This window comes from Urocampus carinirostris, chromosome 16, assembly GCF_059441175.1.
Source record: "Urocampus carinirostris isolate Australia breed hairy pipefish chromosome 16, RoL_Ucar_1.0, whole genome shotgun sequence".
In the NCBI taxonomy this organism is placed as follows: Eukaryota; Metazoa; Chordata; class Actinopteri; order Syngnathiformes; family Syngnathidae; genus Urocampus; species Urocampus carinirostris.
Window position 1 is genome coordinate 9,080,807 of NC_142364.1, and position 24,574 is coordinate 9,105,380.

Consider the following 24,574-nt stretch of genomic DNA (forward strand, 5'->3'; position numbering starts at 1 on the left):
GAGAAAAAAAGACAAAATGAGAGAGAAAGAATGGAAAAAAGAAAGTGGATAAGAGAAAGACAATAGAAAATGACAGAGATAAAGAAAGAGAAAGAAAAAAGAAAAGAGGATAGAACGAGAGAGAATGAAGATAAAGAGAGAAAAACAAAGGGAGAGACGAACAGATAAAAAGAGAGTTGAAGAAAAAAAGAATATAAATCAAAAAAAGAGAGAAAGAGTGAAAGGGAAGAGAGACAAAGACAAGGAGAAAAATGTGAGAGTAGAAAGAGAGAAACAAGGAGAGAACGAGAGAGAAAGACAGAAGAAAAAGAGGTAAAAGTAAGAGAGTGAGAAAAAGAGAGAGAGACAAAGAGAATAGAAAGAGAGAAATATTAAGTAAGAGAGTAGAGAAAAGGATAGAGAAAGAGACACAAAGAAAGAGGGAGAAAGAGAGAGAAAATATGGTACATTTTAACAATTAGCGCAACCCTAACTTACACTAGTTTTAATTCCATGCACCTTATAGTTTGGTGCGCCTTATGTATGGAAAAACAGTTTTTTTGGGGGGGTGCGCCTTATAACCGGCTTATAGTACTCCAAATACACCAAATGCACTTACTCTGTAGTAGTCGGTGCTGTAGACGTCCCTGGACATGCCGAAGTCTCCGATCTTGACCAGGAGGTTCTCGCCCACCAGGCAGTTCCTGGTGGCCAGGTCCCGATGCACGAAATGCTGCGAGGCCAGGTAGACCATGCCGGCGGCGATCTGCTGGGCGATGTGGAGCATCTGAGACGGAGTCAACTCCACCAGGATGCTGTGCTGACCGTCCGCCACCAGGACCGCGTCCGGCCCGTGAGACCTGCGCGGTGACGGAAAAGTCAGGTTCCTGATGGCAATCCTGTCGTTCGGTTTGATTGAACTTTATCAATTTGTGAAGCTCTGGTGAAATCCATAGCCGGGAGGATTGAAGTGGTTCTGCTAAATCATGGTGGCCGCACAAAATATTGAACTTCAGGAACTTTTACTTAAGGGTTCACTCACATTTGTTACCAGGGATTTAGCTAGTAATGGCTATATTTTGAGTTTTTTTGGAGGGGAAAAATAAATTTACTCAGCGATATATGCTTTACACCACAGGTGTCAAACAGGCAGCCCCGGGCCATATCAGGCCCGCTAAGGGATTGAATCCGGACCGCGAGACAACACTCAGAGAAGCGCAAGAGAGAAACAAGCTGCAGGTTGAAATATGTCCGCTTGATGTTGCCAAAGCCAGGTGCCTCGAACTAAGACACTGTACTTGTATTTATTTCTCTCTCTCTCTTTCCACCTCTTTTCTCCCATTCTGTCTCTTTCACTCTTTATGTCTCTCTTTTTCTCTTCCTTTGTTGCTCTTTGTCTCTTTCTCTCTCTGTGTCTTTTTAACTTCTTTTGCTCTAACTTCCTTCTTTCCTTTTCTCTCTTTTCTCTTTCTCTCTTCCTACCCTTCGCGTTTTCTTTTCTCTTTTCTGTCTTTCTATTTCTCTTTGGATTTCTTTTTTCATCTCCCTTTCTTTTCCCCCTCTCTCATGACTTTTTATCTTTTGTTTCTCATGCTCTCTCCCTCTCTCTCTTTTTCTTTCTTTGTCCCGCCCTCTCTCCTTTTCCCTTCCTCTTTCTCTTATTTATCTCTTTTTCTTTCTCTTTAATCTACTAGTCCGGCGCCGACAGAATGTTTGTTCTATCGTGTTTCTCAATTAAACATTAGGATAAAATCTCTGCATAAATATGAGGGGGTGTACTCACTTTTGCAACATACTGTACAAAAATGAAAGACAGTGTACATGTGTATGTGTTGTATATGCACATCAAGGGGCAACATGGCAGCTGGGTGATGAGCGCACAGTCCCACTGTGCATAGGTCCCTGGTTCAATTCCATCTACCGCGACCTGCCTGTGCAGAATTTGCATGTTCTCCTTGTGCCTGCTGGGGTTTCCTCCCACATTCCAAAGACATGCATGTCAGGTGAATTGACCGGTCCAAATTGTCCCTAGGTGTCAATGAGCGAGTGAGTTGTCTGTCCCCGTGTGCCCTGGGAGTGGCTGGCAACCAGTTCAGGGTGTCCCCTGCCTACTGCCTGAAGATAGCTGGGTTGGGCTCCAGGACTGATGGACTTTAAAGGTCTTGGGAAAAAAACGTTTTCTAGTCTGTTAGCGGAAGCGCAGATGTTCCTGAACCACACAGGTGTCAAACATCCGGCCCATGGGCCGGATCAGGCCCGCCTAGGGTTTTGATCCGGCCCGCCAGACATCACTGAGAGAAGCGAGAGAGAAAAATGAGCTGCGGTTTTAAATATGTCCGCCAGGTGTCGCCAAACTAAAGCTCTCTTTCTTTCGGTCTCTCCATCTCTTTCTCTGTTTCGTTCTCTCTTTTTTCTCATTTCAGTCCTTCTATCTTCTTTTTTCTCTTTCTTTCTTATCCTTTCTTTCCATTTCTTTCACTCTCTCGCTTTCCCTTTCTTTTTCACACTCACTCTTTCTCTCTATTTCTCTTTGACTCTCCATTTTCACTTCAAATTTTTCTTTGTTTTTTTTCCCCCTCTTTTTTACATATTATTCTCTCCCCTTTTCTTTCTCTCTGTCTCTCTTTTTCTCTGTTTCTCTCTCTCTTTTATTATTTCAGTCCTCCTATCTTCTTTTTTCTTTCTCTTTTTCTCTGTTTCTTTCTTACCTTCTCTTTCAACCTCTCCCTTTCACTTCTAATTTTTCTTTGTTTCTTTTCCCCCTCTTTTTTATATATTATTCTCTCTCTATACCTCTCTCCTTTTCTTTCTCTCTGTCTCTCTTTTTTCTGTTTCTCTCTCTTTTATTATTTCAGTCCTCCTATCTTCTTTTTTCTTTCTCTCTTTTTTTCTCTTTCTTTCTTACCTTCTCTTTCACTCTCTCCCTTTCACTTCTAATTTTTCTTTGTTTCTTTCCCCCCCTCTTTTCTATATATTATTCTCTCTCTATACCTCTCCCTTTTTCTTTCTCTCTGTCTCTCTTTTTTCTGTTTCTCTCTCTCTTTTATTATTTTAGTCCTCCCATCTTCTTTTTTCTTTCTCTCTTTTTTTCTCTTTCTTTCTTACCTTCTCTTTCACTCTCTCTATCTCATTCTCTGTTTCGTTCTCTCTTTTTTCTATCATTTCAGTCCTTTTATCTTCTTTTTTCTCTTTCTTTCTCATCCTTTCTTTCCATTTCTTTTACTCTCTCGCTTTTCCTTTCTTTTTCACACTCACTCTTTCTCTCTATCCCTCTTTGACTCTCTCCCTTTCATTTCTAATTTTTCTTTGTTTCTTTTCCCCCTCTTTTTCTCTCTCTATACCTCTCCCCTTTTCTTTCTCTCTGTCTCTCTTTTTCTCTGTTTCTCTCTCTCTCTTTTATTATTTCAGTCCTTCTATCTTCTTTTTTCTTTCTCTCTTTTTTTCTCTTTCTTTCTTACCTTCTCTTTCACTCTCTCGCTTTCCCTTTTTCACACTCACTATTTTTCTCTATCTCTTGGACTGTCTCCCTTTCACTTCTAATTTTTCTTTGTTTCTTTCCCGCCTCATTTTTTCTGTATTATGCACTCTCTATCTCGCCTTTTCTTTCTCTCTCTCTTTCTCTCTCTCTCTCTCTCTCTTTCTCTGCATTAACTCGAAAGATATCATATGGTCTGATGAGACAAAAGATGAATTGATTTGGCTCATCTTTGTGTCGTGGCTTAAGTCAAGCATGGTGTTGGGAATGCCATGGTTTGGGGCCTCCCTTGTTCTCTTCATCTTTCTCCCTTTTTCTTTGTCTTCCTCTCTCTTTCTCTTAAATCTACTACGATGGCCCCCGTGACATTTATTTTCTAGCATGTGGCCCTCAGCTAAAATGAGTTTGACACCCCTAGTGTACCGGGTTGGGTGGGATCAATGCCAGGCTTCACTCTCCTCTTGATGGCCCACCATCCTCCAAGCTAGGTGTAACTTCTCCTGTGCCGTGCAGTTGCTGTTCTACACGCTCATGTTGAAGCAATGGATGCTCTCCAATGTTGCACTGTAAAGGTTGAGGAGCAGCCAAGGGATGGAGACCAGCCTGAGGAAGAAGATTCTTTGCTGAGCCTTCTTCATCAGGTGTTTGTTGACTAGGAGAGGTCACATGTGATGTGGAGGCCCAGGAACTTGATGTCCTCCACCCGCTTTACCACTTCTCCATCCAGGGAGAGGGGAGCATGGTCAGTCTTTCTGGACCTCCTGAAGTTCAGCACCAGGTTGTTTGTTGAGAGCTGTTGTATCTCCCCTGGGTATTGGGTTGTCTGAGATGTGACCCACCACCCAATGTTCTTTACTGGTTCAAACTGGATATTGTGTGCAAGAGTGCTTTTAGATAGGAAGACACCAAGCATGGACAACCGACTCAAGTTTTCTGTCTAATATCTAGGGAACAAAACAATTACCTGAGGAACTTGTTAAGGTCTCCGTGCTTCATGTACTCAAAGACCATGATGAAGGGGTCGCTGTCCACGCAAACGCCATAGAAAGTCACGATGTGCTCGTGCTGAAGGTTGGTGAGAAGCTCCGCCTCCCGGTAGAAGTCTGCTCGCCCGCTCTCGCTGGCTTCTTTCAAGGTCTGTCGAGGCAGAAATCCGTAAACACAGCCGTGAGTTTTCTAACCGAGAGGTTTTATGATGACTATAAACAGGGTTCGTACGGATGCTTGAAATCCTTGAAAATGCTTTGAATTCTGTAGATAGACAAACACGACGGGACTCATTGGACCTTTTTGAACAAAGTTTGATAATGGAAAAATATATGGTTTACCTAACGAGCACAATCACGACACAAATATTCTTAACTTTGAATGTGAGTTGGATTGGGTTGTTTGGCTAGTCCAGGTGTCGGCAACAAGCAGCTGTGGTGCCACCTAGTGGCCCTTTTTGAAAAATGTTTGATAATGGAAAAATATACGGTTTTTTGTTGGAGAACTAACATGACACAAACAGTGTCAACATTTTCTAATGATGAGTTGGATTGGGTTGTTTGGTTGGTCCGAGGGGTCGGAAACAAGCAGTTTTGAAGCCACATGTGGCTCTTTGGTGCTCCCTAGTGGCTCCTTGATGCTTTTCCAAAAATGTTTGATAATGGAAAATGATATGGATTTTGTAGAAAGACAAACATGACACTAAAATTCAGAACGGTGTCCAAGAAATATATAAAAATGGAAGTCGGAGTTGGATTGGGTTGTTTGGCTAGTGCAGGTGTCGGCAACAAGCAGCTGTGGTGCCACCTTGTGGCCCTTTTTGAAAAATGTTTGATAATGGAAAAATATACGGTTTTTTGTTGGAGAACTAACATGACACAAACAGTGTCAACATTTTCTAATGATGAGTTGGATTGGGTTGTTTGGTTGGTCCGAGGGGTCGGGAACAAGCAGTTTTGAAGCCACATGTGGCTCTTTGGTGCTCCCTAGTGGCTCCTTGATGCTTTTCCAAAAATGTTTGATAATGGAAAATGATATGGATTTTGTAGAAAGACAAACATGACACCAAAATTCGGAACAGTGTCCAAGAAATATATAAAAATGGAAGTCGGAGTTGGATTGGGTTGTTTGGCTAGTGCAGGTGTCGGCAACAAGCAGCTGTGGTGCCATCTAGTGGCCCTTTTTGAAAAATGTTTGATAATGGAAAAATATACGGTTTCTGTTGGAGAACTAACATGACACAAACAGTGTCAACATTTTCTAATGATGAGTTGGATTGGGTTGTTTGGTTGGTCCGAGGGGTCGGAAACAAGCAGTTTTGAAGCCACATGTGGCTCTTTGGTGCTCCCTAGTGGCTCCTTGATGCTTTTCCAAAAATGTTTGATAATGGAAAATGATATGGATTTTGTAGAAAGACAAACATGACACTAAAATTCAGAACGGTGTCCAAGAAATATATAAAAATGGAAGTCGGAGTTGGATTGGGTTGTTTGGCTAGTGCAGGTGTCGGCAACAAGCAGCTGTGGTGCCACCTTGTGGCCCTTTTTGAAAAATGTTTGATAATGGAAAAATATACGGTTTTTTGTTGGAGAACTAACATGACACAAACAGTGTCAACATTTTCTAATGATGAGTTGGATTGGGTTGTTTGGTTGGTCCGAGGGGTCGGAAACAAGCAGTTTTGAAGCCACATGTGGCTCTTTGGTGCTCCCTAGTGGCTCCTTGATGCTTTTCCAAAAATGTTTGATAATGGAAAATGATATGGATTTTGTAGAAAGACAAACATGACACTAAAATTCAGAACGGTGTCCAAGAAATATATAAAAATGGAAGTCGGAGTTGGATTGGGTTGTTTGGCTAGTGCAGGTGTCGGCAACAAGCAGCTGTGGTGCCACCTTGTGGCCCTTTTTGAAAAATGTTTGATAATGGAAAAATATACGGTTTTTTGTTGGAGAACTAACATGACACAAACAGTGTCAACATTTTCTAATGATGAGTTGGATTGGGTTGTTTGGTTGGTCCGAGGGGTCGGAAACAAGCAGTTTTGAAGCCACATGTGGCTCTTTGGTGCTCCCTAGTGGCTCCTTGATGCTTTTCCAAAAATGTTTGATAATGGAAAATGATATGGATTTTGTAGAAAGACAAACATGACACCAAAATTCGGAACGGTGTCCAAGAAATATATAAAAATGGAAGTCGGAGTTGGATTGGGTTGTTTGGCTAGTGCAGGTGTCGGCAACAAGCAGCTGTGGTGCCACCTAGTGGCCCTTTTTGAAAAATGTTTGATAATGGAAAAATATACGGTTTCTGTTGGAGAACTAACACGACACAAACAGTGTCAACATTTTCTAATGATGAGTTGGATTGGGTTGTTTGGTTGGTCCGAGGGGTCGGGAACAAGCAGTTTTGAAGCCACATGTGGCTCTTTGGTGCTCCCTAGTGGCTCCTTGATGCTTTTCCAAAAATGTTTGATAATGGAAAATGATATGGATTTTGTAGAAAGACAAACATGACACCAAAATTCGGAACAGTGTCCAAGAAATATATAAAAATGGAAGTCGGAGTTGGATTGGGTTGTTTGGCTAGTGCAGGTGTCGGCAACAAGCAGCTGTGGTGCCATCTAGTGGCCCTTTTTGAAAAATGTTTGATAATGGAAAAATATACGGTTTCTGTTGGAGAACTGACATGACACAAACAGTGTCAACATTTTCTAATGATTATAAAAACATAAAAAAATAAGTCGGAGTTGGATTGGGTTGCTGTGTCTTTAAGGTCAGGAAAATACTTGAATTTTTGGTGAAGTGCTTGCAAATACTTGAAATTATTTTAATTGACATGTTTCTTGGTAGATTAACTCTATTGACCAAGGAATAAATGGAAAATAAAGTTTTCAAAAAAAGTGCCTGAAAATGACGCTGACATGTCCGCTCTGGTGGCGTTGTCATGTGTTACTGACCAATACTGGTCGCACCCAAGAGGACAGCTCTGTTTAGAAAACAGACTCTTTTGGCTCGGCTCACTGATAAGAGCCGACTCTTTCGGCTCCCAAACGGCTCTCAGATTTTTGGGGAATCTTTAGCCATAAAAAACACTACGCACCAAATTATTTAGTAGATAATAATTTAATATGTTTTGCAGGGGATCCTGAAAAACAGATGCAATAGAAATTGAAATATTCAAAGATCTACAAAAATAAGAGATTTAAAGTCGAACAACAACACAAAATCTCACAAAATATTTCTCTTTTCTTGTCTTCCGTATTGAACTCCATTATCACCTAACACCTATCGAGCCTTTTCCGTGTTTGTCAACAAGTGTGACGTATTCAAGCTGCGAGAGACTTGTTGAGGCAGAATTCTTGTCAGTTTATAGCAACCCATTGACACCAAAATACCGTAGATCATAGATAGTGAAGGATTTTATACATTTGACTATAAAGGATTTTGTACAATCAAATACAAATTACATTTAAATGCAAAAGATATTCACTGGCTGAGCTGTGGGGCGGGGTCAATGCAACCTCGCGGCAGTAGCTCAGGAAGTAGAGCGCTCGTCTTGGGATCAAGGGATCCCAGTTCGAATCCCGGCTTGTCACATGTCGAAGTGCCCTTGGTTAAGACACTGAACCCCTAATACCCCCAATAAGCAGGTAAGCGTCTTACATGGCTGCAATACAAGGCCGCTATTGGGAAATGTGAAGCACACTGTAAAGCGCTTTGGGAAGTCATTGACTTGAAAAGCGCTATATAAATGCAGATCATTTCATTTCATAACCTAGTTGAGAATGATGTTTACAGGAACAGCGGGGAACTGGGACAAAGGGCTGATAAGATAATCAGCACTTCTCGACGCAGAGGGGCACTGGTGACGTAGAAACGCTCGGGGATGTATTGACCATTTCAGACATCGGGGCGAGGGGGGCTTTCCTGGCACGCCCATGGGAGGAGCCGGCACACCAGCGTGACGTGGGTCGAGAAGGAAAAAAAAATCGGCTAATTCGATGGAGTTCACTTAGTTAAATACTTAAAGAAATTAAATCTGCCCCCGTGTGGAAATGCCAGTCTCTTGTTCATTTCGGGCATGTTTATGGACTGTACTTCCCAAATCCATTCAATACGTGGACTGAGCAATTCGGGAAAAAACACTGGACCGTGTGTACTGTAAGATCAAACATCCAGTTGGATCCCCCATCTCTGTTTGTCCCTCACCCCCCTCATCACCCCCCCTCCGGAGGAAGCAAAGCCTATTTACAACAATGACAGTTAAAACATGTTCTTTGTTCCTTTATCTCTTTGTTTCCTTATCCTCACTGTAAAATGTGGAACTGGAGTCGTCCAATTTCGTTGTCACAATACATCCCGTGTTGTAATAATAATAATAATAATAATTTCCTTGTATTGTCATTCTGTGTAACAATGTACACAGAACGAAATGTCGACAATGACAATAAAGGTATATTCTATTCTATTCTATTTTTCCATCAAGAAATGAGCATGCATTGTTAGGAGAATGCAGGTTGTGTTTGGTTAATGGAGTCAGATAACTCATTCGAACAATTTGGTAAACGTTACATTTTAATATTTCATTCCTACCAATAGGAACAGCTCAAAATAGTATCTGATAGCAGCAAGATAGGTACTTTATTTTAGTCATGAAAGTAACAAGAACAAAAAACGGAATGTCATCCTTTGAAGGTAGTAGGGAACACACAAAATGTCCTTGAAAGTGCTTGAATTCGGAAAGGGTGTACAACCCCTGGATTCAGGTCATTCATTCATTCACTCACTCACTCATTCATCCATTTTTGGCGTACCTTGACGGCCACGTGGATCTTCTCGCGGTCGGGCGTCAGGTTGTAGCACTCGGCCAGGAAGACCTTCCCGAAGGCGCCTTCGCCCAGCTCGCGTTTCAGGACGATGTTGTGTCTCTTGATGTGTTGCACGACTGTGGGCGGGGCAAAATAAGTTTTTTTAAATAAGTCGTAGTTGGAGTTTGCCTGAATCGGTCACAAAAGCGAAATTTTTAACTCACGAAGGTTCCGACAGCCGGCTGAGAAGTCGTGACTGTACGATGTTACCAGTTACTTCCACATATCATTATCAGAAACAAGATACCCGAACTATAAAGCCAAGGTCTTTACTTCTTTAGATGTCACATATGAAAAAAAATCCGCCTAAAAGCATTTCTGCCTCATTGGACAGTCCTTGTTGCAATCTGTCTGTTTTGCCTCCGTTTACAAATTATCTGTCTATCTAATCTACCTTGGTCATATCCCTCGAGAGGGGTGACCGACAGTAAGACAATCTCGTACGCCAAAACAAAGAAATTAAAAAAAGGGAAAAGTAGCAAAAAACCCACACAAACATTTTTGGACCATGGCCAACCCAAATGCCCAAACACTCAAACAAGTTAGGCACCTTGGCACTTAAGTTGGTCATGCTTTCGCCCTTCCAGATGAAACGGGACACACTCAGGTCAGGGTGACACAACACACTCTTCTCTTCAACAGCTTTCACTGGTTTACCCCTGCTGCATCATACAGGTGCCCTGCCCGTCCCTTAGAATGCGTCCAAACATCCCACTATCCACTCACAACACCTTCCACAACAAATAAACAGACTCATAAAATTATTCCCAACATTTCTTGGCCAATAGCAGGCTTTTTTTCACGGTCTACAGCCCGCATTCGCTTATTTGGGCCTGTCTTGATAAAACGGAGATTGCCTTCTTTAGCTTTGAATACTTTTAGCGAGTAGTAACTAATTGAAGTGATGATTGACACATTGCTCAGCCAATTCAATTCTCAAAAAACAATATGCACATATTCGGAGTGTTCTCAAATTAGACCCCCCAGAATAAAATGGCGTAACCCCACTCGTGATTCATTTTTACCAGATTTTTATTTATATATTTATTTGTTATTTTATTTATTTTATTTATTTTTTATTTTATTTTGATTATTTTACTTTATTTGTACCAGAGGTGCAAAATCATTGATTGACCTCTGGAATGAGAAGTCAAACATTTACAACTCTTTCACAATTTCTAAAAAATAGGTTGAATACACAGTTGGAGAGGTTTTAGGGCTGGGCACTCTCCAATGTACCACTTTTGATAACGCTTTGTCATACCTTTTGAAAAATGTGTAAAATACAATGTTTAGTTTTTCAGATTGCGATTCAGTTTGAGCTGGAACCAGGTAAGGCTTCAAGCTATTCTCTGAAGTGAAATCTTCTGGATATTTCTAAATATTGGGATGAACTCACAGGTGTCGGGTTTGAGCATGCTGCCGGTGTTTCCGAAGTACTGGGGGTTCTCGATGACGGGAATCTTGGTCATGCCGATCAGGACGGCGTCGGGAGCCATCTCGGAGGAAGACGGCGTGTTGTTGCCGTTGGAGACGTGATGGAGAGGACTGGCCGAGTCCTCCTCGTTGCTGATCACCGACGAGGAGCCTGCTCGGAGGATTCAAGGGACAGTGCGTATTGATATCGTGCTGTTGCCGAGTGCGAGGTGAGGAAAACTCCAAGGGACCTAAAAACGACGTTTCCCTTCTCGTTTTTTGACCGGACTTTTGCGATGAAAAGAAAGAGAGAAGGGAGGATGGAAGAAAAAAAACAAGGAAAAAAAATGAGAAAAAGTAGAAGGGAGACAGGCAGAAAGAAAGACAGAAAAGCTGAAGGAAAGACAGAAAAAAGAGAGACAGACAGCAAGAAAGACAGAAGAAAGAAGGTGAGAAAGAAGAAAACAAAGGAGGAAAAGAGTGAGAAAGAGACAAAGAGAAATAGAGAAAAAGAAAGATGGAAAGAAACAAAGAAAGATAGAGAGGAGAGAGATAAATAAAGAAAAAAAGAGAATGAAAGACACAGAGAGAAAGGGAGAGTAAGCAAAAGAAAGGGAGATAGAGAAACCGAGATAGAAAGAAAGAAACAAAGAAAAAGAGAAAGAGAGAGAAAAAGATGATGAGAAAGAAAGAAATGAAGAAGAGAGTGAGAGAGAAAGAGAGCAAAAGAAAGAGTGAAAGAAACATAGAACGATAGAGAGAGAGATAAATAAAGAAATAAGAGAATGAAAGAGATAGAGAGAAAAGAAGAGTGAGCAAAAGAAAGGGAGAGAGAGAAAGCAAGATAGAAAGAAAGAAACAAACAAAAAGAGAAAGAGAGAGAGATAAATAAAAGATAAAGAAAGAAAGAGGGAAGAAAAGTCAAAGGAAAGGGAATGAAAGAAAAGTGAAAGAGAAAGGAAGAGAAAGATGAGGGAAAAAAGAGTGAAAGGGAAAAAAGTAAAAAGGGTAAAAAGCAAGAAAGAAGGAACTAATACAGAAAAAGGGGCAAAAAAAACGAAAGATGACAAAAAAGGACAAAAAAGAAAAAAGACAGAAAAAATAAATAAAGGAAGAAGGGGAAAAAGACTCAAAAAAGAGAAAGAAACGCAAGAATGAAGGACAGCATAAAGAACGAGAAAGGGGGAGAATGTTTTAAAGTAAAACAAAAAGACCGAAAAATGAAACAAAAGAAGAAAAAAAAGAAAACATGTTTGGCGGCCATCTTACTACTACGGAAGCCCAAATGGCTGTTTCACAAAGTGAGCTTTTGGCACTTAACAGAGACTTCCTGCATGTTATTCTCACAGAGTACCGTTTTACAAACATCTTTTCCCCCCCTATGTTTCCTTCTCTAGCCACTCCTATCAGACACTTGTGTGAATCATTACACACTGTCGCTTTAATCTTGACACCGCGGTCACAATCTCACCTTTAATTCCAAATTTGGAGTTCCTCCCGTATTTGAGAATGACGACCATGAAAACGCAGCCCATCAGCGCCACCCCGGCGATTCCTACCACCACGTAAACCTGCCAGGGTAAGAAATCAGGTTTTTCACGTGAAGGAAACAAAAACCCGAGTTTGTTTTTCTTTGTTTTTCTCACTTACGGCGATGCTGTCATCCATCGGAGGCAGTGGCGTGTCTGAAAGCGAGAAAAATTCCGTTTTGAGTCGTTTAAAATAACATTTCTACGCTGAAAAATAATACTTCAATCTAGCAACTGTATGGAAAACTAGCTTCATGTTCTAGTTCAAAAACAAACCTTGTTTCGTACGTCATAAACTAGCTTCTTTGTCTACTTGTTTAATAGTCTTCTATGCTAAAAGCTAGCTTCATCTGCTATGCTAAATTTAGCGGATGATACACTCAAAATAACGTACTCTTCTGTTAAAAACTAGCCTGAAAATTAGCATCGTTTTCTTCTATGCTATAAACTCGCATGTTGAACACTAAAAATTTAGCATCTTCCGTATTGAAAACTAGCTTAATGTTCTAGAATAAAAACGAACCTTGTCTCATACGTAGTAAACTAGCTTCTTTGTCTACTCTTTTAATGGTCTTCTATGCTAAAAGCTAGCTTCATCTGCTAAGTTAAAAACTAGCTTCATCTTCTAGTTCAAGAACGAACCCTTCTCTCATACGTAGTAAGCTAGCTTCTTTGTCTACTCTTTTAATGGTCTCCTATGCTAAAAGCTAGCATCATCTGCTAAGTTAAAAACTAGCTTCATCTTCGAGTTCAAAAACGAAACCTTGTCTATTACGTCGTAAACTAGCTTCTTTGTCTACTTGTTAATTGGTCTTTTATGCTAAAAACTAGCATCATCTGCTATGTTGAAATTTAGTGCACTGTACATTACGCCAATATTCACGTACTCTTCTATGTTAAAAACTAGCCTTGAGCGGTATCCAGCGTCTTTATTTACCCTGAAAAATAGCATCGTTTTCTTCTATGCTATAAACTAGCATGTTAAAAACTAAAGATTTAGCATCCCCGTATTGAAAACTAGCTTAATCTTCTGGTTCAAAAACGAACCCTTCTCTCAAACGTAGTATACTAGCTTCTTTGTCTTCTATGCTAAAAGCTAGCATCATCTGCTATGCTAAAAGCTAGCATCATCTGCTATGCTAAAGTTAACGTATGATACACTCAAAATAACGTACTATTCTGTTAAAAACTAGCCTTGAGCGGTATCCAGCGTCTTTATTTACCCTGAAAAATAGCATCGTTTTCTTCTATGCTATAAACTAGCATGTTGAAAACTAAAGATTTAGCATCCCCGTATTGAAAACTAGCTTAATCTTCTGGTTCAAAAACGAACCCTTCTCTCAAACGTAGTAAACTAGCTTCTTTGTCTTCTATGCTAAAAGCTAGCATCATCTGCTATGCTAAAAGCTAGCATCATCTGCTATGCTAAAGTTAACGTATGATACACTCAAAATAACGTACTATTCTGTTAAAAACTAGCCTTGAGCGGTATCCAGCGTCTTTATCTACCCTGAAAAATAGCATTGTTTTCTTCTATGCTATAAACTAGCATGTTGAAAACTAAAGATTTAGCATCCCCGTATTGAAAACTAGCTTAATCTTCTAGTTCAAAAACGAACCTTGTCTCATACGTAGTAAACTAGCTTCTTTGTCTACTTGTTAAATAGTCTTCTATGCTAAAAGCTATTTTCATCTGTTATGCTAAAAACTAGCTTCATCTGCTATGCTAAAGTTAACGTATGATACACTCAAAATAACGTACTCTTCTGTTAAAATTTAGCCTTGAGTGGTATCCAGCGTCTTTATCTACCCTGAAAAATAGCATTGTTTTCTTCTATGCTATAAACTAGCATGTTGAAAACTAAAGATGTAGCAAAAATCTGGCATCTTCCGTATTGAAAACTAGCTTAAAGTTCTAGTTTAAAAAACGAACCTTGTCTCACACGTCGTAAACTAGCTTCTTTGTCTACTTGTTTAATGGTCTTCAATGCTAAAAGCTAGCTTCATCTGCTATGCTAAAGTTAACGGATGTTACACTCAAAATAACGTACTCTACTGTTAAAAACTAGCCTTGAGCGGTATTCAGCCTGAAAATTAGCATCGTTTTCTTCTATGCTATAAACTAACATGTTGAAAACTAAACATTTAGCATATTCTGTATGGAAAACTAGCTTCATGTTCTAGTTCAAAAACGAACCCTTCTCTCATACATAGTAAACTAGCTTCTTTGTCTACTTGTCTTCTATGTTAAAAGCTAGCTTCATCTGCTAAGTTAAAAACTAGCTTCATCTTCTAGTTCAAAAACGAACCCTTCTCTCATACGTAGTAAACTAGCTTCTTTGTCTACTCGTTTAATGGTCTTCTATGCTAAAAGCTAGCTTCATCTGCTATGCTAAAAACTAGCTTCATCTGCTATGCTAAAGTTGACGTATGATACTCAAAATAACGTACTCTTCTGTTAAAAACTAACCTTGAGCGGTATCCAGCCTGAAAATTAGCATCGTTTTCTTCTATGCTATGAACTAGCATGTTGAAAACTAGCAATGGCGTCCCCTACACTGACAATTAGCCTTCTACACTAAAAAAGTCTTCTTCTTCGCTGATCACTAGTTTTCAACCATACTAGTTTTTCCTTGATTATCACACTATTTATTTAGTTGTTATCAATGCACTTTATTCTTATCCATTTATGTGAATGAAGTATTTACTTCCAGTATTCATATCAGTACTTTTAAGAGTAAGCTATCCTCTGATCAAAGAACCTTGAACATCGAGCTGGGTTCGCTCTTTGCAAAGGTCTCTTTGTGAAGATGTGACTTCCTAACTTTGTGGGGAAAATCCTATCCCAGTAAGTTTCACACCCCTTTCCTATAAGACGGGGGGAGAGACATTTTTCGATGCCATTCCCTGAAGTTGAACCTTTTAAACTAGCTTTTTTTTTTTTAAATCATGAATTTCACTGTTTTTTTTTAACTACTTTGAGAAACTTTTTGTATACCTCAAAGAAGTTTTTATGCTGAAGTTATATACTATTTTATACGCTGTTTTATACCACTTATACTCAGAAATACTTGTTCTAAACTTTGACTTCAGTGTTTGAGGGCGAACTCTGAGAGAAGGATGTCGTAAAACACCTGCGCTTTGGAATGTGTCTTTGGTTTCTGGTTGTGGAGATAACAATGATTTGTCACTTCCATGTGTGTGTCGTGCCCCATTCTGTCCGGAGGGCGATGACCTCTCACCCTTCTCCCAAGCTTCAAAGGACGATTGGGATAATTGCATCAACACGGCGCGGAGCAATCAGCCAGAGGCTTGGTCATGAAGCATGGACGTGAAGTGTCAAAAAGCAGTTTAGGAAATGATAAAACCTTACTATGCGTAGAAAGCTAGCGTCGTCTTTAGCGTTCAAAGCCATGGTATCATACCCCTCCCAAGAATTAATTGTGTAATCTAGAAAATGCTAAAAAAATTGTTAAAAGATAAGAACACAAAACGGTCTTACCAGTAGGGTCTTGACGTATGAAAGCAGGAAAAGTGGAAAAAACATGATTGTTACTTCAAAATAATACAGTATTAAAATTGGGAATCCGGCACGATGACTTACAGTAGTATAGAAAGTCTTCTAAAGGACGTGAGACAAAAGGCAAGTTAGTGAAAGATTTCGAAGGAGGATTTATCGTAGACCCCCGGGATACGGCATCCCCAACTGCCCCGCTATAAGACAATTTCCTCTCTTAGATGCCTGAATGCTATTGGTTGACGTCATAGAAATGCTGGCCCACTATTGGTTCACATCATGAACATGTGGGCTGAACTACCTCCCACAATAACTTTCTCCCTCTTTACTCAGTTGGTAATCTCGAGTGCTTTGTCAAGACGGGAGAAGGGAGAAGCAAAGGGAGAAGCAAAAACATGATGACCATGGAATCAAAGCTTGTTATCAAAAAATAATGTCAGTCTTCCTGGGGTTGAAAAAATATGCTGTGATCCATTATCCTTGATTGCCAATTGCTGCGGGGAGAGACCAGCAAAGGGTACTATTGTCGGGGCAGGCAGCTCTTTTTTGCCATTACTGTATTTCTGCCTGAAGTGAAATGCACCTGTGCGGCCGCAAGCCATCGTCCCCAATGCCATATTATTGCGTGCTGGGACTGGTAGAAATTTGTGGCAATTTTGTGGGGAGGCGTCCCATTCTGGCTCTCCTTAAATGAAATGTATGGTTGTGGGGGCAATACATTATCCCCAGTTGACTTATAACGGGAACAGAGCTGGCAGAGGGCGGTTTTTTTGTTTCATGTCACTGATGCATGACATTGTGGCCTGCCTAATATGAACTGCACTGTTTTTCCTCAGGATCAATTGTCCCTAGTCGACCGAGAGAGCAAATTTGTGTCAGATGTGGCGGTGTTTTTTTTCCCGTCCTTTCCGCATTTAATCAACAGCTCCCTTGCGGCCGCGATCCATTATCCTTGGTCGACTACTGCTGAGAGCATGAGCCAAGAGAACAAATTTGTGTCGTTCTTTCTTCCCAAAATTAGCAGCACCCCGTGCGGCTGCAATCCATTATCCCTTGGTTGATTATTGCTGAGACCGGGGGCCGGCAGAGAGCATTTTTTTGAAGCGAGCTCTTGTGCCCAGCCTATAATGAACTGCACTGTTTTTACCTTTATCCCCAGTAGACTGTTGACGAGTGAGAACCAAAAAAGCGTGTCGTGCGTGATGGCTCTTTTTTAATGTTCTTTCCGCCTAAAACTAACAGAACTAGAGCGACTATGATCCATTATCCCTGGTCGACTTTTTTTTTTTTTTTTCAATTTTACATTTAAAATGAACAGCAACCGTGCGGACGCGATCTATTATCACTCGTCGACTTTTGCTAAGAGCCTGGGCCAGCATAAAGCATTTCTTTTTGATTAGGGCCGATAAGGTGCCTGCCTAAAATGAACGACACTGTTTTGACCACGGGCCATTATCCCCAGTTGACTATTGCCCAGAGAGCAAATTCTTGTCATACAATGGCGGCTCTTTTTTTCCTGATCATTACGTCTAAAGCGAGCAGCAATTGTGCGGACGTAATCCATTATCCCCAGTGGACCACTGCTGAGAGTGATGGCTTATAGAGCAAATTTGTGCAATAAGTGGCGCCTCTTTTTTTTCCTGATCATTCCGCCTTTAATGAACGGTACCCTGCCGCGATCCATTATCCCCGGGGTCTACCAAATTAGCCTGCGTCTACCCGTGTGGTCGTAGGGCGGGTCAATAAACTGCGCCGCCACCATTTTCTCGTCCCGGCCGTAGCGGTTTTTGGCCACCAGGCGGTAGATGCCGTTGTGGATGTGGGTGGGGTTGACCAGCTGCAGGCAGCCATGGTACTCGCTCTTGGTGGACCTGTGGATCCTGGTCCGGATGTAGTCCTGCTCCTCCAGGGTGGCGTTCTCGAAGTACCACTGCAGGTCCGGTTTGGGGTTCCCCGTCATGGTGAAGGGGATGCACCAGTGGTGGCTTTGTTCCGGTTCTAGTAGCTGCTGAATGACTGGGGCAACTGTGTAAGGGGGCGGGGCAAGTTGCGAGGGGCGTGGTCGACAGGGAAGGGGAGGAGCCATACAAAGGGAAAAACAACAGTGATAGCCTGAGAGAGTTTTGGAGGTTTCAAGGCGCAAATATTAGCAAAACGGTAGCTAGATTTTAGGGAGATAATAGTTCTGGTGGTACTTGCTCACAGTAGCTAGATTTGTGGAGGGTAATAGTTATGGTATTACTTCTTAATACTGGCGACATTTTGTGATTCCAATAGCTATTTTGATACCTGCTAGCTAGTTACATCTTGAGAGGCTAATGGAGCTAAGTTGTGGAACGTTAAAAGCAACAGTAGGACTTGCATCCCAAATTCACTTAATAGCTACCGTAGTAACACTCGCTGAATTTTAGGATTGAAAATTTCAGCGGGATTTGGAATTTCTCGAAGCTAATGGCAATAAACGTCCTTGCTAACAGTAGCAACATCTTGGTAGGCTAACAGATAGCATTGTACTTGTTAACTCTAGCTAGATTTTGACATTCCAATAGCTATTGTAATACTTGCTAGGTAGCTACATTTTGGTAGGCTAACAGATAGCATTATACTTGTTAACTCTCGCTAAATTTTGGGATTCCAATAGCTCTTGTAATAACTTCTGGGTAGATACATTTTGCTAGGCTAATGGCAAGAATGGTCCTTGCTAACAGTAGCTCGATTTTTGGAGGCCAATAGCTATGATAGTACTTGTTAACACATGCTAGATTTTGACCTTCCAATAGTTATTGTAATACCTGCTAGGTAGCTACATTTCGGTAAGCTAATAGATATGATTATATTTGTTAACTCTCGCTAGATTTTGGGATTCCAATAGCTCTTTCAATAACTTCTAGGTAGATACATTTTGCTAGGCTAATGGCAATGATGGTCCTTGCTAACAGTAGCTCGATTTTGGAGGCTAATAGCTATGATGGTACTTGTTAACACATGCTAGATTTTGACGTTCCAATAGTTATTGTAATAACTGCTAGGTAGCTACATTTTGGTAGGCTAATAGATATGATTGTACTTGTTCATTTTAGCTAGATTTTGGGATTCCAATTGCTCTTTTAATAACTTCTAGGTAGATACATTTTACTAGGCTAATGGCAAGAATGGTCCTTGCTAACAGTAGCTCAATTTTTGGAGGCTAATAGCTATGATAGTACTTGTTAACACATGCTAGATTTTGACGTTCCAATAGTTATTGTAATAACTGCTAGGTAGCTACATTTTGGTAGGCTAATAGATACCATTGTACTTGTTAACTCTAGCTAGATTTTGATGTTCCAATAGGTATTGTAATAACTTCTAGGTAGATACATTTTGCTAGGCTAATGGCAATAATGGTCCTTGCTAACATTAGCTCGATTTTTGGAGGCAAATAGCTATGATAGTACTTGTTAACACTAGCTAGATTTTGACGTTCCAATAGCTATTGTAATACCTGCTCGGTAGCTACATTTTGGTAGGCTAATAGATATGATTGTACTTGTTAACTCTAGCTAAATTTTGGGATTCCAATTGCTCTTTTAATAACTTCTAGGTAGATACATTTTGCTAGGCTAATGGCAAGAATGGTCCTTGCTAACAGTAGCTCAATTTTTGGAGGCTAATAGCTATGATAGTACTTGTTAACACTAGCTAGATTTTGACGTTCCAATAGTTATTGTAATAACTGCTAGGTAGCTACATTTTGGTAGGCTAATAGATAGCATTGAACTTGTTAACTCTCGCTAGATTTTGGGATTCTAATAGCTCTTTTAATAACTTCTAGGTAGATACATTTTGCTAGGCTAATGGCAATCAGTGCTAACAGTAGCTAAATTTGTGGAGGCTAATAGCTATGATAGTACTTGTTAACACTAGCTAGATTTGGGAGTTCCAATAACTATTGTAATACTTGCTAGGTAGCTAAATTTTGGTAAGCTAATGACAATGCTATATTTTCAGAGGCTAGTAGCTATGGTAGTACTTGCCAAGAGTAGCTACATTTGGAGAGGTTAATATCTAAGATACAGGATAGCTAAATTGTGGCATGCTACTAGCAATGGTAGAACTTTCTAAAAGTAGCTTAATTTCGGGACCTTAATAGCCAAATGCTACATGCTTATTGTAGCCACGTTTGTTGGGACGGTATGGCTGTAGCAGAACTTTCTTAAAGTAACTATTTTTTGGGAGACTATTAGCAAATATAGTACCTGCTGAAAGCTATATTTTGAGATGCTAATGGCTATAGTTGTTTTTGCTAACCGTAGCTACAATTTGGGGGGCTTATAGCTATGGTTTTATTTGCTAACTTTGGCTACTTTCTGAGAGGCTTATACTGTAGCTGTTGCGGTACTTCATTCTACATTCTAGGAGACTAATAGCAATGATAAAACTTGCTAATAGCAGCTACAATTTAGGATGCTAATAGCTATGAGAGTAATTGCTAAGAGTAGCTAAACTATGGAGTCAATTGGCCTGTGGTCATGTTAATCGTATTAAACCTGTCTCAGTTTTAAAACGCATCATTTTTTTCAAGCTAACGCTCGCTTTACTAATTAGCACGTCAGCAAACCTCCTCACGGAGAAGAAACATAGGAGACTGTCGTGTCTTTACATAAGGAAGAGTTATGGACAGGAAAGCACTCAGAGTCAATAATGAAAACAAAATGAGCAGCCCTTCCGCCGCTAAAGACATTAGCGCTGTTGCGTTAGCGCTTGCTTACAAAGGATGTTGAGCTGCAGCGTAGCCTCCGTTTGACCGACCATGTTCTCGGCGGTGCACGGGATCACCAGACCGTTATCTTCCGAGGAGAGGTTTGTCAGAGTTAGCCTGGTTTGCGTCTCCATCGGGTCGATCTGGAAACATCCGACACAATGTATTAGCGGCTACGTTAGCGGACTGAGCGTCAAGGTAATCCGGTTGCTATGGCTAAGTTGGAGTGTTCACTCACTCGGTTTGGGCTTCCAACTCACTTTGTTTAACCGTTTTGATTACCGAAGACTTTTACTCACCAACACGACGAGCAAAGCCTCCCACGACCTCTTCCTTCAGTTCAGTCTATGTTCCAGTTCCTCCACTCCAAGACCTGCCACTCCAACCCTCTTTTTAAAGGTATTCCCTAGTCTCCTTTCCAAGATTCACTCCACCCCATGACCCCTCAAGTGTTCCCTCCTTGTCCCAAGACCTGCCACTCCAACCATCTTCTTAAATTTATTCCAAAGAGTCCTTTTTGAGATCCTCTCCACCCCAAGACCTCCACTCAAGTCTCCTTCTCGAGTTTTCACTCCTCGTCCCAAGACCTGCCACTCCAACCCTCTTCTTAAATTCCTTCTCAAGTGTCCTTTTCAAGATCCTCCTCACCTCAAGACCCCTTCTCAGTTCTCCCTTTCAGGTTTTCCCTCCTCGTCCCAAGACCTGCCACTCCAACCCTCTTCTTAAATTTATTCCCAAGTGTCCTTTTCGAGATCCTCTCTACCTCAAGACCCCGTCTCAGTTCTCCCTCTCAAGTTTTCCCTCCTCGTCCCAAGACCTGCCACTCCAACCCTCTTCTTAAATTTATTCCCAAGTGTCTTTTTTCGAGATCCTCTCCACCTCAAGACCCCGTCTCAATTCTCCCTCTTAAGTGTCCCCTTCTCGTCCCAAGACCTGCCACTCCAACCATCTTCTTAAATTTATTCCAAAGAGTCCTTTTTGAGATCCTCTCCACCTCAAGAACCCCTCTCAATTCTCCATCACAAGTTTTCTCTCCTCATCCCAAGACCTGCCACTCCAACCCTCTTTTTAAAGGTTTTCGCAAGTGTCCTTTTCGAGATCCTCCCCACCTCAAGACCCCGTCTCAGTTCTCCCTCTCAAGTTTTCCCTCCCCGTCCCAAGACCTGCCACTCCAAGCCTCTTTTTAAATTCCTTCTCAGGTGTCCTTTCGAGATCCTCCCCATCTCAAGACCCCCTTTCAATTCTCCCTCTCAAGTTTTCCCTCCTCATCCCAAGACCTGCCACTCCAACCCTCTTCTTAAAGGTATTCCCAAATCTCCTTTTCAAGATCCTCTTTCAAGTTTCCCTCTCAAAATCTCCTCCTCTGCTAAACTGGTCCTACACCCCCTTGTCGCCTGTACAGTATGATGTTGTTGCTGTTCAAATGAATGTCCCCCCCTGGTGGTGTTAGACCACATCCCTTGTATCCCGCGTTCGGGTCCGTCTGACACTTTGTAACAATCCAGATGTATTTAGTTAGCATTAGCCTCAAATATGCTATTTCCCTAGGAATGCTAACTCACTTAATTTTTCACTCTTGAACATTACATTTAATCTATAACTTCTGTTGACTTAGCATGCTTGCTAACCTTGCTAACGTTATTACACATCCTAATGAGTAATAACTAATGTGTAATCCTAATGTGTAATCCTAATGTGTAATAATAATGTATCCTAATAATAATCCTAATGTGTAATAATAATGTGTAATAATAATGTGTAATAATAATGTATCCTAATAATAATCCTAATGTGTAATCCTAATGTGTAATAATAATGTGTAATAATAATGTATCCTAATAATAATCCTAATGTGTAATCCTAATGTGTAATAATAATGTGTAATAATAATGTATCCTAATAATAATCCTAATGTGTAATCCCAATGTGTAATAATAATGTGTAATAATAATGTATCCTAATAATAATCCTAATGTGTAATCCTAATGTTTAATAATAATGTGTAATAATAATCCTAATGTGTAATCCCAATGTGTAATAATAATGTGTAATAATAATGTATCCTAATAATAATCCTAATGTGTAATCCTAATGTGTAATAATAATGTGTAATAATAATGTATCCTAATAATAATCCTAATGTGTAATCCCAATGTGTAATAATAATGTGTAATAATAATGTATCCTAATAATAATCCCAATGTGTAATAATAATGTGTAATAATAATGTATCCTAATAATAATCCTAATGTGTAATAATAATGTGTAATAATAATGTATCCTAATAATAATCCTAATGTGTAATAATAATGTGTAATAATAATGTATCCTAATAATAATCCTAATGTGTAATAATAATGTGTAATAATAATGTATCCTAATAATAATCCTAATGTGTAATCCCAATGTTTAATAATAATGTGTAATAATAATCCTAATGTGTAATCCCAATGTGTAATAATAATGTGTAATAATAATGTATCCTAATAATAATCCTAATGTGTAATCCTAATGTTTAATAATAATGTGTAATAATAATCCTAATGTGTAATCCCAATGTGTAATAATAATGTGTAATAATAATGTATCCTAATAATAATCCTAATGTGTAATCCTAATGTGTAATAATAATGTGTAATAATAATGTATCCTAATAATAATCCTAATGTGTAATCCCAATGTGTAATAATAATGTGTAATAATAATGTATCCTAATAATAATCCCAATGTGTAATAATAATGTGTAATAATAATGTATCCTAATAATAATCCTAATGTGTAATAATAATGTGTAATAATAATGTATCCTAATAATAATCCTAATGTGTAATAATAATGTGTAATAATAATGTATCCTAATAATAATCCTAATGTGTAATAATAATGTGTAATAATAATGTATCCTAATAATAATCCTAATGTGTAATCCCAATGTTTAATAATAATGTGTAATAATAATCCTAATGTGTAATCCCAATGTGTAATAATAATGTGTAATAATAATGTATCCTAATAATAATCCTAATGTGTAATCCTAATGTGTAATAATAATGTGTAATAATAATGTATCCTAATAATAATCCTAATGTGTAATCCCAATGTGTAATAATAATGTGTAATAATAATGTATCCTAATAATAATCCCAATGTGTAATAATAATGTGTAATAATAATGTATCCTAATAATAATCCTAATGTGTAATCCTAATGTGTAATAATAATGTGTAATAATAATGTATCCTAATAATAAACCTAATGTGTAATAATAATGTGTAATAATAATGTATCCTAATAATAATCCTAATGTGTAATCCTAATGTGTAATAACTAATGTGTAATAATAATGTATCCTAATAATAATCCTAATGTGTAATCCTAATGTGTAATAATAATGTGTAATAATAATGTATCCTAATAATAAACCTAATGTGTAATAATAATGTGTAATAATAATGTATCCTAATAATAATCCTAATGTGTAATCCTAATGTGTAATAACTAATGTGTAATAATAATGTATCCTAATAATAATACTAATGTGTAATCCCAATGTGTAATAATAATGTGTAATAATAATGTATCCTAATAATAATCCTAATGTGTAATCCTAATGTGTAATAATAATGTGTAATAATAATGTATCCTAATAATAATCCTAATGTGTAATAATAATGTGTAATAATAATGTATCCTAATAATAATCCTAATGTGTAATCCTAATGTGTAATAATAATGTATCCTAATAATAATCCTAATGTGTAATCCTAATGTGTAATAATAATGTGTAATAATAATGTATCCTAATAATAATCCTAATGTGTAATCCTAATGTGTAATAATAATGTATCCTAATAATAATCCTAATCTGTAATCCTAATGTGTAATCCTAATGTGTAATAATAATGTGTAATAATAATGTATCCTAATAATAATCCTAATGTGTAATCCTAATGTGTAATAATAATGTGTAATAATAATGTATCCTAATAATAATCCTAATCTGTAATCCTAATGTGTAATCCTAATGTGTAATAATAATGTGTAATAATAATGTATCCTAATA

At 39.1% G+C, this 24,574-nt stretch overlaps 1 protein-coding gene across 1 annotated transcript in view; it reads right to left on the reverse strand.

The window, feature by feature from the left end:
• ntrk2b (neurotrophic tyrosine kinase, receptor, type 2b) overlaps positions 1-24,574 on the reverse strand; it is a 55,813-nt gene that overhangs the window by 7,635 nt on the left and 23,604 nt on the right. Inside the window, exons 7-15 of the mRNA XM_088319990.1 lie at positions 20,522-20,654; positions 17,490-17,795; positions 15,858-15,875; positions 12,375-12,409; positions 12,196-12,295; positions 10,708-10,896; positions 9,255-9,385; positions 4,419-4,591; positions 599-839 (exon numbers count right to left, since the gene is read on the reverse strand). Of these exons, the coding sequence (XP_088176116.1) occupies positions 599-839; positions 4,419-4,591; positions 9,255-9,385; positions 10,708-10,896; positions 12,196-12,295; positions 12,375-12,409; positions 15,858-15,875; positions 17,490-17,795; positions 20,522-20,654 (1,326 nt within the window). The remainder of the gene's footprint in view (positions 1-598; positions 840-4,418; positions 4,592-9,254; positions 9,386-10,707; positions 10,897-12,195; positions 12,296-12,374; positions 12,410-15,857; positions 15,876-17,489; positions 17,796-20,521; positions 20,655-24,574) is intronic.